Below are 16,289 nucleotides of genomic sequence, written 5' to 3' on the forward strand. Positions count from 1 at the left end.
CACCAACCCACAGCCACGAAATTATTTTGTTTTGACTTGTCAAAACGTGAATCGCAATTTTGAACTAAAAAAAATACTAAAATTTAGGAATTTTTAAGAAGTACTTCAGTGTTCTAAAAAAATCCTAAATTTTAGGAAGAAAAAAATACTAATTTTTAGGTATAATTTGACAAGCTAGAACATAAGTTCAAAAAATACTAAAAATTAGGAATTTATACCTAATGTCCGTTTTGCGTGCTGCGCAAGGTCTTTGACAACTGTTCAGGGCTACCAGATGATTTAATTCGTGGTTAGACGTGGTTCAATATTTTCGAATAGCTTAAAAATGCAATTTGTAAAGCGAATAAATCGCTAAAAACGTTTAAGCTATACGAAAGAAAATTTCATTTATATCAAAAACATATTTTTGTTCAACAAAACTTGTACAAAACTCATAAAGGAATGAAATTTTGACTTTCTCGAAGCCAAAAATATTCCACAAACATCAATCTGGCAACCCTGCCAAGCAAACGTCAAACTCCGCGAGCAAAAAAAAAAATCGTCTGCGTCTTTTCCTTCAAACGTTCTGTCATCGCGCCTCCTCCCGTCACCAGCCAGTGTGTGTGCTGCTGAAGAGCGAGAAAAAAAAAGTCGGAAAAAGGAAAAATCCATCGATTCCGGAAGACCTCCCAGCAGCCAGGATGATTGGAAACCTCGCCAAGCTGTCGTACGTCCGCGGCGTGTCGCAGAGCGTGGCCAGCGGCCTCAAGGTGGCCACCGTCGCCGTCAAGGCCGAGGGCAAGCCAGGCGCCGTCGCAGGTCAGACCCAGGTCGTGGGAAGCGATCTGCCCCGGAACGTTGTCCGCGTTTCGACCGGATTCTCAGGTCATTAGCGAACTTATTATTTTCGTGCGGTGTTGATGGTTCCGCGGCCGGAAGCGGTTCCTCCTGTTTTCTCTTGCATAAGATTGCACTTTGACAGATGAAAATTTATTTGTTATGTAACATTCGCAAAGGACGAAATATTGCGATTATTAGTTGAGAAATTGTGATTAAAAATTGTTTAAGTGAGAATTTAACAGAACAGTTTAGTGTAACACTTGAATTAAAGTAAAAATAGGTAGAAAATCGTAGGAAAATCATTTCAAAACATAACCTATCAAGACAACAACAAACCAACTGATGAATCCACCTAAAGGCATTTTAACCGATTTGACTTCTCTTGCAGGCCCCAGCCAGATCCGTCTAGCGCACACCGACATCCAGACGCCGGATTTCTCCGACTACCGCCGGGACCAGGTCAAGCGGGCAAATGCCAAGAACAGCTCGGCCGATGAGCGCGCCGCCTTCACCTACCTAATGGTCGGAGGTTGGTCCCATCTGTCAATCGGAAAACCCCAAACAAACGCTAAAACACTCTCCCTTCCCTCGTTTTAGGTGCCTGTGTGAGCACGGCGTACGTCGCCAAGTCGCTGGTGTCCACCTTCGTGTCGTCGATGAGCGCCTCGGCCGATGTGTTGGCCATGGCCAAGATCGAAATCAAGCTGTCGGACATCCCGGAGGGCAAGTCCGTGACGTTCAAGTGGCGCGGAAAGCCGCTCTTCATCCGTCACCGCACGGCGGCGGAAATTTCCCAGGAACAGGCCGTCGCGACCGGAACGCTGCGTGACCCGCAGACCGATGCCGAGCGCGTCAAGAACCCCGAGTGGCTGGTCGTGATTGGCGTGTGCACGCATCTGGGCTGTGTCCCGATCGCGAACGCCGGTGACTTTGGCGGCTACTACTGTCCGTGCCACGGTTCCCACTACGACGCGTCCGGCCGCATCCGGAAGGGACCGGCCCCGCTGAACCTGGAGGTGCCCTTTTACGAATTCCCCGAGGACAACCTGGTGGTGGTTGGTTAAAGGAGAGCACGCAAGAAGCTATCTTAGCACCAAATAACATACAATTTGAAAACACGAAACCAATAGTAAATGAAAATCATCCTTGTTGCATTGTAAGTACGGGAAAACGACAACAGAACTGGACGCGTAGCAAAAACAAAAACACAAACAAATAGGAACGAGTATTTGCCGGAAAACGAATTATAGAAATGGAACGAACAACAACTGTTCCTGGAACGGAGGAAAAACAACTAATAAATTGAGGAAAATTCCTTCACAGAAAGTTGTTCCCAGTTGACTGCGCAACATATCCAAAACTTCATCCAGGACGACAAAAATGCAAACGTTTTTGGAGAATTTCCTGAAGAGTTAGTCGAAAATCTTCATCATCGAAAGGCACCAAGCTTGACTGTTGATTATCACAAAAGTTTTGTTTTATTTTTTATTTTTATTTTTAATTTTCTAGAATGTCAATCTTCAACAAAAAAATGAATGATTTAATACCTTTCAAATTTAGAAATTAAATAGTTTAGAAAATCAGGGCTGTGGAATCGGAGTCGGGTCATTCTGGGAAACTGGATTCGGAGTCGGAGTCGTCAAACTCGAATAGTCGGAGTCGAGGTGGGCTTAATTTTATGAGCTGGAGTCGGAGTCGAAAATTTCTGATAAAGCCGGACTCGGAGTAATCTAAAATTTAACAAAATTTATGAACTTCTTTACTGTTCAATATTTGCTATAATGCAAGTTAGTTCGCCAAACTTAAAAATATTTTACATTTATTTTTTTAATCACGATTTTTTGCAAAACATAACATTTTTCAGATGCCATCACGTTTTTAAGCATCTTTATTTTGAGATATTTCAATATGATCACTTAAAAATAACCTGTTAGTCCTGTCTTACCCATGTTTGTATTGTCATAACTCATAAAATAGTAAACAAGTGTGGTTGTGTAGTCAAAATAAAAAAAAAATATTCAATTAATTCTTGACTGCTTCTTTTTGCCAGTATTTATGTATTCTTTCAATTCAAATTTGATCAAATTTTATCAAACTCTTGCTGAAAAAAAGTACATTGAACTTTTTTTTAATACTACATGTTTGAAATTTTAGTAGTAACATTCTAAAATTCTAAAATGCAGGACTTACAAAACTTATATATTTTTATTTAAATGAAAAACTTTGTTATATTAATCTCTAAAATATTTTAAAAATCTATTTTTCATAGTTTTAAAAATTTTCAAATTCTGAAAGTTTAAAAAAAAGTCTTATATCTTAAATTTATTCCGAAAGTTGTAAAAGCTATAAAAAAACGTAATATTCTCGAAATAATTAAAAAATCACTTTTTTAACCAAAAAATATTCAAAATTCAAGCAATTCAAACTTTAAAAAAAAAACAAAAAAAATACTCTAGAATCGGTTCCGGAAAATTTGCAGATTGTTTGGGAAAAGTTGCGTAAACTGAAATTTTGATCACAGGAGGCCGAATGGGCAAACAAGTTAAAAACGTCAAGAAACTAAAAAAGACAAGACAAGTTTAGCTTGTAAATTATAAAAATTCAAAAAGTTCAAAAAAAATCAGAAGATTTAATTTTATTTTAAACTTTAAAAACTTATAATAATGCGAAAAACTTTCAGCAATTCTTAAATGTCTAAAATTTCTCGAAAAAAAATAGATTCTTTTATAAATTTTTCAAATTAACAAAAAAATACTATATTGTAATATTATTTTGTAAGTGAATACCGAAAATATCAAAATGTCCGTGGTGATTATTGCATTCGATCGTAATATTACGATCGTAATTTTTCCACTCACGATCGAGATTTCTCGATCATAATATTACGATCGTAATTTGTCGATGGTAAGTCGTAATTTGTCGATAGTAGATTGAGATCATTCGATCGTAATTTCTCGATCTACCATTGACAAATTACGACTAACGATCGAGAAAATCTCGATATATGTTTTAAAAATTTCAAGTATTCAAAAATTTCAAAAGTTTTAAAAATTTAGAAAACTTAAAAATTTCAAAATTTTTAAAAAATTTAAAAATTTCAAAAATTTTAAAAATTTCAAAATTTTTAAAAATTTCAATATTTTAAAATTTCAATTTTTTTTTAAATTTAAAAAAATATCAGTATTTCAAAAATTTCTAAAATTGTAAAAATTTCAAAAATTTAAAAAAATAAAAAATTTCAAAAAATTTTATAAATTTGAAAATTTTTAAAAAATTTAAAAATTTTAAGAATTTTTAAAAAATTTAAAAATTTTAAGAATTTTTAAAATTTTAAAAATTTTAAATATTTTTAAAATTTTAAAAATTTTTAAAAATTTTAAAATTTTCTAAAGTTTTTAAATTTTTTTAAAATTTTTAAAATTTTTAAAAATTTTCAAATTTAAAATTTTTTTTTTAAATTTTTTATTTTTTTTAATTTTTTAAATTTTTACAATTTTTGAAATTTTTGAAATACTGATTTTTCTAAAATTTTCAAAAAAATTTAAATTTTAAAATTTTGAAATTTTTGAAACTTTTGAAATTTTTTAAATTAAAATGCCGTTTAAATAAAAAATATTTAAAAAATGGTATTACAAATTACGATCGTAATTTCTCGATCAACGAGCGAGATTTCACAACAGTAAAATTACGATCGTAATTTCTCGATGGTAAGTTGTAATTTCGTCAGCTGTGTGCTATCTTGTGACATAGACCATTTTGGTTGAAAATGAGTTAATGAAGACGTTTTGCTATACTTAACAAACACTACAAGATGCTTTAACCCGGTTCTGGAAACTCGCTTCCGTTTCCCGGATATCGCAATACACACTTGTGACATAGACTAATTTATCATCAAAATGATTGTGCACACTTGTGACACGTCATACATGTTGCTGGAAAATGTGGAATTTTTTTCTTGTTTTTCACAAATTTATGTTGATACACATTTTCTGAAGGCAATGCAATTGTTTGTTTTTGAAAATATACTGATTAAGTCATTTAAACTATTGATTTAAGTCTATTTTAGTTTGTATGGGAATTCTGTGCACACTTGTGACACGTAGTACAATTTTACTTTCGAAACACACTTGTGACACGTGCTTTTCAGATTTTTGATTACATAATTTACTGTATCTTTTAACTGGTGTAACCAAATTAGTTGAAACTTTGAGCGTTTGTTAAGCGATAGTATACGAACAGATTTCTTCAAAAAGTTTAGCTCTACCATTCATAGTTTTGAAAATATTTATGATCAAACTTTAAAAATCGATTTTCTCGAAAAGTACTAAATGGTCGTTGTCACAAGATAGCACACAGCTGACGATTTGTCGATGGTAGATCGAGATTTGTCGATGGTAAGTCGTAATCTTACTATCGAGAAATCTCGATCGTGAGTCGAGAAATAACGATCGTAATATTACGATCGAATGCAATAATCACCACGGTCGTGTTGACAACATTTGAAACTGACAAAACATATCAAAAATAGTTGAGGAGTCTTGATGTGAGTGTGCTGAAAGAAGAGCTAGCTCAAAACTCTTAAGTTGAACGTGACCGAAGTCTTCAAGATGACGAGACACAGCAATGCCTTCAAGTATCGTGATCAACTGTACCTGGTTCATCATGAGAAAGGATCGACAACGCCGTCTGAGCTGAAAGCAGTTCGGGCAATTTTCAACATCATCGTGACTTGGGAACGGTATCGTCCAGTGCACCGTGACGTGACGTGGACATGGTGGAAGGAACTGTTTCATCAAGAGTCGTTGTGCAACCTGCGGAGGTGAGCACAAAACACTAGCTTGCAACACAATCAACGAAAACATCGAAGCCAAATGCTTCAATTGCGGTGGCGACCATCCGACCAAGGATCGAAGCTGCCCAAAACGTGCTGAGTGCGAGGCACCAACAAAATCGTCGCAAAACACCACGTGGACGTGGACGTGGATTTTCCTGCTTTGGCGTCACCAGGAGCGGGATCTGCTCGAGTGGTTCCAAATCTGCAGCCATTGCCGTTGAATCAGCGGCAAAAAGTTGCAGAGAATACAACACCTCCTGGCTTTAGTCAGCGAGGGAAAACCAACCAGCATCAACGGATGAAGGCGGTAGTGACCTGTTTTCACCACAAGAACTTCTGAACATTTTCATCGAGATGACAACAACTCTGCGTGGGTGCAAAACTCGCCAGGAACAAGTAAGAACCCTTGGAGCATTCAGCTTAAAATACGGTTTCTTAGGCCAGAGTCGGAGTCGTTTTAAATAAGACCGCAGCTCTGACAAAAATGTTATTTCGAATCGGCACGATTTTTGTTCCATTCAATTTGAGAAATTATGCAGCAATTTGATACTGAATTTTCAATATTGTCAAAATAGTTTAACTATTGAAATAATGCAAAGATTTTGCAAGCAAAATGAGCGCTTCCCAAACACGGACGGGAAGGTCAAGTACCTATTTTGAGGGAAAATCATCGTTTATGTCTGGGACAAACTTGGGGACAAAGCTACTTTAACTTTTTTATAAATTCATTTAAACTAAAAACTAACCAATTTTCAGTTATTTTTGTTCCTTAGAATATCAGTTCACCCCAAACCCAAACATCAATAAGCGAAATGTTGTAATAATCTAAGTCAAAAACGGATGGTCTTGCATCTTCGAAGCCACGACAAAATAAGTGTATTTTTCCCAGTTCGTCGTGGCATTCTCTCGCTCGATAAATCTTTTTAAATACCTACTGTAACCATATTATCAATAGCTTTATAAATTTCAAATTCTACCTTTTTAGGAGGTAGTCTCAACTCCCCTACGTGGATTACCGATTTTCTGTATTTCATTGCCTCCTTTATGTCCCCACGTTCCATTGCTGCCCTGGGTCCGGTGTTCACCTTTCCGTTCAACGGTATGAGATTTGTTAGGCAGTTGGCTACGTAGTACGTACTGTTTCATTAGATCGTTCATATGACCAAGTGGAATCATGCGAAACATTACGTAGCGCTTCTACTTCGCGTGGTACATACATCCGCACCCTCCTCAAAGGTAAAATTCGTTGATCTTTGTAATATCTGCGTTCTAGGATTCCCATCTGCTCCAACCTTCCATCGGATGAGGAAGTAAAATGTCGGTCCCGGCCTTGGTTGTTAGGCCGTTAAGTCATTCCAGGTGTAGGAGTCGCTCCGTGCCATAAGTACAAACAACACACCAAACCAAGCCTACTCCAGTGGAATCGCTGGCGGCGGTTGGACTCGCAATCCAAAGGTCGTCAGTTCAAACACTGGGGTGGAAGGTTCCTTGGAGTAGAAAGAGGTTTGGGTGCTCTCCCCATTCGGACTCCTAGGTTGCAATAGGGACCACAAAAGACCCGGGGGTCGTCAATGTGGATGGTTTGATTTTTTGATGTTAAGGATTTTGTGGATGCTTGAAAACCAAACCTCCGCTTCACAATTCACTCTGCCTTTTAAAGCTGCCGGAGCCTTCTTCGTTCTCCTTCCACTCGTCCATGTCCGGGAACTCGTCGATGAATCTTGACTTATTTTCTAAATTGTTGTTCTTGTGTGCTTGTTAGGACTTTTTAATTTCTCTTTTGTTCAAAAACATATTTTTAGAATTGCAAAATCACCAAACACATTTCAAAATGTGTAATTTTGCTTTTTTGAAATGTTGATCGTTTTTTAAAAAAAAATTCTGTTTATGATGCGACTCATGCCATGATCATAACTTTTTGACACTGCAGATTCGCTCCTAATTTCCATTCTATTAAAGGCTATATTTTAACAACTAAAGGTCGGATCAACAATATTAATCCTCTACTGCCCACATTTTCATTTTTTTCAAATTTTAGGCAGAATTACCTAATTTGTTCTAGGGGAACAGCATCTAATTCCAGCGTGCCTCTAATGTTGGCAGGTCAGAACTTTGACATTTAATTAAAGCTAATTAAAAGCGTTTTCAACTGAAATCGAGTGATAAATAGCTCAATAAGAAGTGAGCAAGCAAGTTTGTATCAAAAGTTTTGCAAAATTAGTTGTTTAAATAGTGAAAATCAGTAAATTGGATGGAGTTAGGAGCGAGTGCTTAACCTGCCAAACATACGAGAATTTCCCCTACGAACAACTTTGCTACTCTTGTTTTTTGTTTTAAAAAAATTAACGAGGTGTTTAGAAAAAAAGAGTTAAGGCATTTGTGATATATCTTTGACACTAGGTACATAAAAAAGAGATCTTAGTAAATGTTGATGTTTACAATATTAATTATTGTATTTCTGTGGTTATTCCTAACAATACGTTATTTGGAAAGATTAGTGAAAATAGTTACTTCAAATCAAACGCAGAGCTCGTCTTTCAAGCATCTCTCTTTGAAAAAACTGCCCCTCAAGTTCAAACAATTCAAGTGTACGAACGTAAAATCTTATCGACGAAAGGAAAAAAAACCTGACCTTATCAAGCTAAAAGAGAAAATCGAATCTACGCATCGGCCTTCGCCTCCGTCGTCACCTTCTTGGTGGCCGGTTCGGCCGAACTCTCGTCTTCGGTCTTTCGCTTCTTGCCACCGTGGCCGCCACCGCCATTCTTGTGATTCCGGTGGCCTCCCTTCTGGAAGCGTCCCTTGTTGCGTCCGCCCTGGGCCGCTCGCCGCGCCGCCTGGTCCTTGACGACCTTGCGCAGGAATTCCGTCTCTTCGTCCCCTTCGAGCAGCCGGGCGGTGATTTCTTCGTCGTCGATTGTGATCTTGTTGTCGGTCAGCTTCTCGACAAACTTCTTGCCGTTGCCTTCGGTGGAGAACCGCACCACGCCGTTGCTGTCCGTTTTCTGGTAATCGATGAAGGCGACCTCCAGCGACTCGTCCAGCTTGAGAATCGTCTCCTTGATGGTTTCGCGGCTAGTTTCCTTGCCGAAGCCGTCCAGATGGACGCAGGCGACCTTTGGCAGGTGACCGATGTCGAACTTTTCCTCCTCCTTCTTTTTGTCCTTCTTCTTGCGTTCGGCCTTCTTCTGCTCGAAGTAATCGTCCTGGCTCTTGCAGATCAGCTCCTTCTCTTTGTAGGTGAGTTTCTCCTTCTTGAGGAACTCCGCGGCTTGTTCCTTGTTGGCGAACGTCACGAACACGCTGCCCTTGAACAGGTACTTCTTGGTGGCCTTGTCGTGGTACTTTCGCATCACAATGTTGGACACCTTCTCGTACGGTTCGAAGAACTCGAGCAGCTCGTTCATTTGGGTGCCGTCTTCCGGGGCGAATCCCTTGACGTAGACGGTGCGCGCGTAGATCTCCTTGCGCTTCTCCTCGTTCAGCTCCGGCACGGGACGTTCCGGGTGGCGACGCAGCTTTTCGCGGTCCTCGCTAATCTCGATCAGTCCCTCGTCGGACTTTTCGATGGCATCGACAATCACCTTCTTGTCCTCGCTCAGTGACTTGAGCCGCTTGAAGGTAAGCAGCACGTCCAGCGGAACCCAGCCTTCCTCCTTGGAGATCTGCTCAAGCAGGAACTTGTCCCGGGCTAGGTTGGCATCGCCGAAGTAGTACTCCAGCTGGCGAATGATGGATCCCTCCAACTTGGACACATTTGCCGGGGTCGTCGTTGCTTCGTCCGTGCTTTCCGGTGCCTCTTCCTCTGTGGTCTTTGTGGGCTCCTCGGCGGCGGCCACCTTCGTCTCGGTTTCAGTCATTGTGGGAAGGTCTGTAACGGATGAAATTTCAATCAAAACTGACGAAATTCTGAGCAACGATTTTTAAGGTTATGTTCCGTTGTCGGTAGGAAAAAGTTGTTTCGTCAATATTTCTGCTAATTTCAACGATTTCCTCTAATCCCAGGCAAATTTCGGAGGTAGTCTAATAAAGCAATCAAAAGCGAACTTTTTCAAAACTTACCTGTGCGAAATTACAGCGAAAAAGTCGGAAAATTGTTAGCCGCGTTCTCCGCACGTGTGTAATTTACAAGAAAACAAATCGAGATGCCGAAAAGTGACGTTTTGAAATGACAGCGCGTGCACGCGCTTCATCGGAATCTCTTTTTACCGACTTTACCGAACGCGGCGACAACTTGCCTTTGAGGACCTCGAAGAAGGTGTGCCCGTCAGTAGAAATTCGATTTGGCGCGAAATTTTGTAAACATATTTTGAAATTTGTTGCTATAAACACAGTTTGTAAAAATTGTAAGATTTAATTAATTTTAGAATCAACTTTGCCAGTAAAATGTCCCACTACGACAATCTGTTTGGCGATGCGGATGAACTTGGCAACGAAAACGACGGCCGAATCCTCTCCGAGGACGAAGGTCAGCCGGACAACGATGGTGATGGCGGGGACAACGAAGCAGGACCCAGTAAACCGGTCAAGATCGAGCCGAAGCAGCGAACCGTTCGAAACCCTCGGAACCTGCTGAACGTCCAACGCCTTTGCGGACCGCGCGGAATCGCCGACCTGGAGAACTACTTCAAGGGTTTCAAATTTCGCGGCAAAGGGCGTGAAGCGGACGATCTGAACGCGATCATGAAACGAATGCAGCACTGGGCCCACCGGATGTACCCCAAGTACAACCTGGACGATTGCCTCAGCACGATCGAGCGTCTCGGCAAAAAGAAGCAGATGCACACCTACATGAACAAGTACCGGCTGGGAATGCTCGATCCGGTGGTTACAAACGATGCCGAAGCAGACGACGGCGGGGACGAGAATGCTGGCGGGCTGATGTACGAGTCGAACGCCGCCTTCAACCAACCGCTCGATCCGCTGGACAGTATGATCGAAGAGCAGATCGCAATCTCGCGAGCGGCCAACACTTCGGGCGTGGCCGATCTGTCCGTCTCGGAGTGCAACTTTGACGCCGTGCGGGACGAGAGTATGCGGACGCCGGTTCCGCCACCGGTTGCGCCTGCCCCGAAGGAACCTTCTCCGGCTATGACCGAGGAGATGCGGGCCAAAATCGCCGCCAACAGGCTGAAGGCGCTGGAGATACGGAAGGCGAAAATGGCCGCGGCGGCAGCGGCCGCCTCGCAAGATGCTGCTATGAAGGAGTGAAAGCATTAAACGTTTAAATCTTCAATGTTATGTGAATTAATAAATTAAAATTTTTCAAATTCAAATTCAAATTCGGTTTTATTGGTGAATAATCAAGATACAATAAGTTCTTTTTTGGTACAAAACAGAGTTTTGGAGTTCCTTTCAGCTGTGTGTTACATCATAATCCATTTTGGAACAGTTATTGCTTGTAAATAAAGGTGTTACCAAGAGTAAGAAAAATTAAAAAAAAAACTTACTAAACTTGCTAGGAAAAGGGGATAGAAATAGAGAAAGCTTAAAACTAGATCACAGTTTTTTATCCTTTATAGATGTGCTTAATCATTAATTCCCCGAGGGCTAGAAATTGCTCCGCCTTGTTACGGCAGCTCCGAAACCGCGTCATCATCTCCCCGCGAGAGCAAAGAACTCCGGCAGGGTAAAGAGATCTTCCCGGTGACTTCTTGCTGGGCCGCATTGCCGCTACCGGCCGCGACCACGCTGGCAAACGATCGCCCCCAGCCAGGAGGGATCGCTGGGTTGTCCGCTGGAACCGTACGCTGGCCAGCTGCAGGAACGGCTGCACTCGTACTTCGTTGAGGAGGGTGGGACGCTGCTGCTTTCTTCTTCCTCTTTCCTGCTCCTCGAGGTAGGACTTGCGCGCGACGCATCCGCGGTAATTACCGGTATGGTTACCGCCGCAGTTCGCGCACTTTACGCGCGGCTTGGTTTGTTCTGCGTTTTCCCCCAAGTCCGCCTTTCGTGGCAGTGCGCACACCTCCGAGAGGTGTGACTCACCGCACTTCACGCAGCGGGGCTGGAGGTTGCAGTTCCGCGAGCCGTGGCCGAATTTCTGGCAACGGTGACATTGCGCTGCGTCCGTCGGATTTTTGGAGTAAAACCGCCAGTTTACCCAAAACCGTCCAACGCCTTAGTCCGCCGCAGGTCTTGAATCTTGACGGTGCCGCGGTCGAAGTACAACAGGTACAGTGTGTGTACCTGTGACTGTTGTCTTCCGCGAGAGGACTTTTATGTCTCGCGGCGTTATTCCGGCACCCAAGAGGTGCTCCTTGAGGACGGAGGTCGGGCGGTCTTGGTACCCCTGCAAGACAATCTTTACAGCGGTCTTCTGCGCGGGGTCAAATGTGTAGAATTTGAAGTTTTACGCTTAAATTTCTCCACAACCAGGTCGAAGTTCTTTTGGTCAAATGTGAACACTTGCACTGACGCTTTACCTATTTTGAGGCAGTACACGAGGCCTTCCAGCTGCTCGTCAACATCGTCCGCCAACGTGTCCAAAACAAAAATTGGTGGTGGTCGTCGTTCCTTTGGAGTAATTACTTTTTTTGGCGTCGGCACTTTTTTCCGTGCACGACCATCGTCGTCGTCGTCGTCGGTACCCTGACTGAAAAGTCCGTCAGACGTCCGTCGTTTGTCGTCCGTGCAACCGTACGACGTCGCACGACAATGTCGTGCGACTTTCGCGCGAATGTCATACGTTTTTGCACCAAAATGTCGTATTTGTCGTGCGATCGATGATCGAAATTGTACGACATTGTCGTACGACATTCGACCGACGTCGCATGCCCTGTTTGAAAAATGTCGCACGTCGTACGAGCTGTCGCGCGGTTTTGATTTTACCGTTTCGATATCGATTGGTCGAAAGGACGACAAACGTACGACAAACACTCGACATGCCCGACATTGTTTTTTCCATCGATTTCCCTTCAATTCGACGTCACGATTTTCGTCGACGCAAACAGTTTGACAGTTCTCTTCAGTTGGTCTTGTTTGGACTTGATTGCAACCGAATCGAACCAGTTATTGTTGATGTTGGGATTCGGAAGGATTTTGACCGGTTGATAGGTAAGTTGTGCTTCTTTTTCTGTCGGAAAGTTCCGGCCGGAGTGGGCGAGTGGCCAAATTATAGTTTCTTATGTTCCAGATATTCAGAATTCGGTCTTCGTGGCGGTGGAGGAGGAGGACGAGACGCATGAATCCGGCAGGCCAGGTCTTCGTGGCGGAAGACGGGACCGGAAGGAACCGAGCTTATGGAGGATATGGTTCATTCCAAAGGAGGAGGAGGATGAAACACCGAGTGTCAAAAGTTCTACCCAAGGTAAGAGAAAAAGGGGTATAGAAAAATCATTTCGTGGCGGTGTTTCTGATCCACCGGAAGTTTTAATCAATAGAAATGTTGCTTCAAGTCATTGAAATGATGGAAGAGGCGCATTTCAAAGTATCGGGAGTGAGCTTGGAAGACGGAAAGTATGAGGGCTAATATTGGGTGTTATTATTACTGGACTTCAGAATTGTATAATAAAAAACTCTAACATAAGTGCTCCGCCAGGAATATCTTGATGATGAGCTTCAACATTTGAAAACTACCAACATCCTGAATAATATTGTACAGATTTTTTTTTATTTTTTTACTTAAAAAAATAAAAATAATTTAAATAAAAAAGGTTGAAAACAAAGCAGATTACAAAAAAATAAGTATTTCATTAAAAGGTTTGCAGAAATCTAAAATTCTAAAATTCTAAAATTCTAAAATTCTAAAATTCTAAAATTCTAAAATTCTAAAATTCTAAAATTCTAAAATTCTAAAATTCTAAAATTCTAAAATTCTAAAATTCTAAAATTCTAAAATTCTAAAATTCTAAAATTCTAAAATTCTAAAATTCTAAAATTCTAAAATTCTAAAATTTAAAATTCTAAAATTCTAAAATTTAAAATTCTAAAATTCTAAAATTCTAAAATTCAAAATTCTAAAATTCTAAAATTCTAAAATTCAAAATTCAAAATTCAAAATTCAAAATTCAAAATTCAAAATTCAAAATTCAAAATTCAAAATTCAAAATTCAAAATTCAAAATTCAAAATTCAAAATTCAAAACTCAAAATTCAAAATTCAAAATTCAAAATTCAAAAATTCAAAATTCAAAATTCAAAATTCAAAATTCAAAACTCAAAAATTCAAAATTCAAAATTTAAAATTCAAAATTCAAAATTCAAAATTCAAAATTCAAAATTCAAAAATTCAAAATTCAAAAATTCAAAATTCAAAAATTCAAAATTCAAAATTCAAAATTCAAAATTCAAAATTCAAAATTCAAAATTCAAAATTCAAAATTCAAAATTCAAAAATTCAAAATTCAAAATTCAAAATTCAAAATTCAAAATTCAAAATTCAAAATTCAAAATTCAAAATTCAAAATTCAAAATTCAAAATTCAAAATTCAAAATTCAAAATTCAAAATTCAAAATTCAAAATTCAAAAATTTAAAATTTAAAAATTTAAAATTTAAAATTCAAAATTCAAATATTCAAAATTCAAAATTCAAAATTCAAAATTCAAAATTCTAAAATTCAAAATTCAAAATTCAAAATTCAAAATTCAAAATTCAAACATTCAAAATTCAAAATTCAAAATTCAAAATTCAAAATTCAAAATTCAAAATTCAAAAATTCTAAAATTCTAAAATTCTAAAATTCTAAAATTCTAAAATTCCAAAATTCCAAAACTCCAAAATTTCAAAATACTAAAATTTACAAATTCTCAAATTCTCAAGTTCTAAAATTCTATTTTTTTATTTCAGAATCTTTTAAAATGTTTTTTTTTGAATTTTTGGAATTTTAGGATTTTAAAATTTTAGAATTAAAGATTTATAAAATTTAAGAATTCTATTTCATAATTTTAAAGTTTTTAAACTCTAAATCCTGAAAATTTTAATTTTTATGATTTTGAAATACTTAGGTTCTACAATTTTTAATCTCTTAAATTTTTATATTGTATTACACTCAGCCCCCGGTGGTTGGTCACTTTTTTTTTTGTAAAATGGGTGTCAAACTAAAAAGTGACCCCTTTCGTTTGACAACAGTTGGTGTCAAGCCATCGGGTTTTGAGTGTATTCTTGTAATTCTTGATATTTGTAAATTTCAAAATATCAAAGAATAAATTTCATTTTTAAATTATTCAGATATTTTAAATTTTACGATTAATTTAAACATTCGAACATTTTAAAATTGTTTAAAGTCTTTTAAGTTCTTAGCTTCCTCAAAGCATGGACTTTGGGGTCTTCAGAAACACAGGCACTTTAAATTAAAAAAAATCAAAAATATTTAAACAGGTCCAGATGGGTTTTCTCCATAAAACTTTGGAGAAAAACCATGTGTTGATGTTGATTTTCAATTTAGAAATTTAAAATGTTAGAATTTTTGGTTGTCTTAAACTTTCTTTTATCTTTATTTTCTTAACAATTTATATGTTTTAATTAACTACTCTTTTAATTTTTTTTTTTTCAAAAATTTTACATTGAGAGTTAAATTTTTGAATGTTCCTTAATTATTTATGAATGAATTTTCACAGATTTTTTGAATATGATATCTGTCCTGAGATTACCTTTGTTTCAACAACAAAACTCTAGATATGATTTGGATATGAATTCAGCCGAATGACGTTATCTTTTTTCAGGTAACCAAAAATATTCCAATCTGATCCTGCTATCAACCCAGGGTCTTCGTGTTGTCCCACGCAGTTTGTTGAACGGAAGCTGTAACGACCGCAAAAACACCTGCTCCGGAAGTGCGTAAACCGACGTTGTCCCGTACTCCGGATGGCCATCAATCCATGGGACATAAACTGTGGCGCCGCACCCCGCCGTATCTGCGACTAGTCGAGGAGCAATAGTCCATCTTGATCAAGATGCTGCCTCGCACGCTGGCGTCGGCTCGAAAAGATGGCTGGCAAATTCCGGACCCGGAAGACAACGCCAAAAACTTCCGGCCAAGATGAAAGACCAACCGGAAGACAACGCCAAAAACTACGTGGAGGTCGCGACACACAATGAATGTATTTTAAATCGAGTGAAAAAGTACAATTTACAGTAAAAATACATCTAAAAATAAATAAAAATAAAACAAACATCATTTTTTTACTGCAGCATAACCTAAAAATCCGAAATGACATCACACGACAAAGGTACGACATCCTAAATAACAAAACCATGCGACGTCGGTCGAATGTCGTACGACAATGTCGTACAATTTCGATCATCGATCGCACGACAAATACGACATTTTGGTGCAAAAACGTATGACATTCGCGCGAAAGTCGCACGACATTGTCGTGCGACGTCGTACGGTTGCACGGACGACAAACGACGGACGTCTGACGGACTTTTCAGTCAGGGATGGTTTTGTTATTTAGGATGTCGTACCTTTGTCGTGTGATGTCATTTCGGATTTTTAGGTTATGCTGCAGTAAAAAAATGATGTTTGTTTTATTTTTATTTATTTTTAGATGTATTTTTACTGTAAATTGTACTTTTTCACTCGATTTAAAATACATTCATTGTGTGTCGCGACCTCCACGTAGTTTTTGGCGTTGTCTTCCGGTTGGTCTTTCATCTTGGCCGGAAGTTTTGGCGTTGTCTTCCGGGTCCGGA

At 38.9% G+C, this 16,289-nt stretch overlaps 3 protein-coding genes across 4 annotated transcripts; 2 read left to right on the forward strand and 1 right to left on the reverse strand.

Moving 5' to 3' along the window:
* Window positions 1-547: 547 nt before the first annotated feature.
* Window positions 548-2,145, forward strand: LOC6050860 (cytochrome b-c1 complex subunit Rieske, mitochondrial). Of its 2 annotated transcripts, none has more exons than XM_001867344.2 (3): window positions 548-798; window positions 1,208-1,348; window positions 1,417-2,145. In XM_001867344.2, the coding sequence occupies exons 1-3, from the start codon at window positions 681-683 to the stop codon at window positions 1,881-1,883; spliced, it is 726 nt and encodes a 241-aa protein (XP_001867379.2). In that variant the 5' UTR covers window positions 548-680; the 3' UTR covers window positions 1,884-2,145. The 2 variants fall into 2 exon arrangements, with proteins under 2 accessions (XP_001867379.2, XP_038111752.1); XM_038255824.1 differs by having other exon boundaries at window positions 549-864.
* A 5,936-nt stretch (window positions 2,146-8,081) lies between these two features.
* Window positions 8,082-9,830, reverse strand: LOC6050854 (la protein homolog). The gene is made up of 2 exons (XM_038255654.1): window positions 9,716-9,830; window positions 8,082-9,524 (listed from the first exon to the last, which is right to left on the reverse strand). Exon 2 carries the CDS (start codon window positions 9,511-9,513, stop codon window positions 8,314-8,316), a length of 1,200 nt encoding a protein of 399 aa, XP_038111582.1. The 5' UTR covers window positions 9,514-9,524; window positions 9,716-9,830; the 3' UTR covers window positions 8,082-8,313.
* A 102-nt stretch (window positions 9,831-9,932) lies between these two features.
* Window positions 9,933-10,886, forward strand: LOC6050855 (protein TIPIN homolog). Its single transcript, XM_001867346.2, has one exon. It carries the CDS (start codon window positions 10,040-10,042, stop codon window positions 10,862-10,864), a length of 825 nt encoding a protein of 274 aa, XP_001867381.2. The 5' UTR covers window positions 9,933-10,039; the 3' UTR covers window positions 10,865-10,886.
* The last annotated feature ends 5,403 nt before the right edge of the window (window positions 10,887-16,289 follow it).

The sequence above is a fragment of the Culex quinquefasciatus genome, chromosome 2 (genome assembly GCF_015732765.1).
Source record: "Culex quinquefasciatus strain JHB chromosome 2, VPISU_Cqui_1.0_pri_paternal, whole genome shotgun sequence".
NCBI classification, from domain to species: Eukaryota; Metazoa; Arthropoda; class Insecta; order Diptera; family Culicidae; genus Culex; species Culex quinquefasciatus.

Excerpts from the sequence above, each read along its gene's own strand:
- LOC6050860 (XM_038255824.1), top strand. The coding sequence starts at position 681 with ATGATTGGAAACCTCGCCAAGCTGTCGTACGTCCGCGGCGTGTCGCAG. Across the intron at positions 865-1,207 it reads CGTTTCGACCGGATTCTCAG|GCCCCAGCCAGATCCGTCTA; the intron begins GTCATTAGCGAA and ends CTTCTCTTGCAG. Across the intron at positions 1,349-1,416 it reads CACCTACCTAATGGTCGGAG|GTGCCTGTGTGAGCACGGCG; the intron begins GTTGGTCCCATC and ends CCCTCGTTTTAG.
- LOC6050854 (XM_038255654.1), bottom strand. The coding sequence starts at position 9,513 with ATGACTGAAACCGAGACGAAGGTGGCCGCCGCCGAGGAGCCCACAAAG.
- LOC6050855 (XM_001867346.2), top strand. The coding sequence starts at position 10,040 with ATGTCCCACTACGACAATCTGTTTGGCGATGCGGATGAACTTGGCAAC.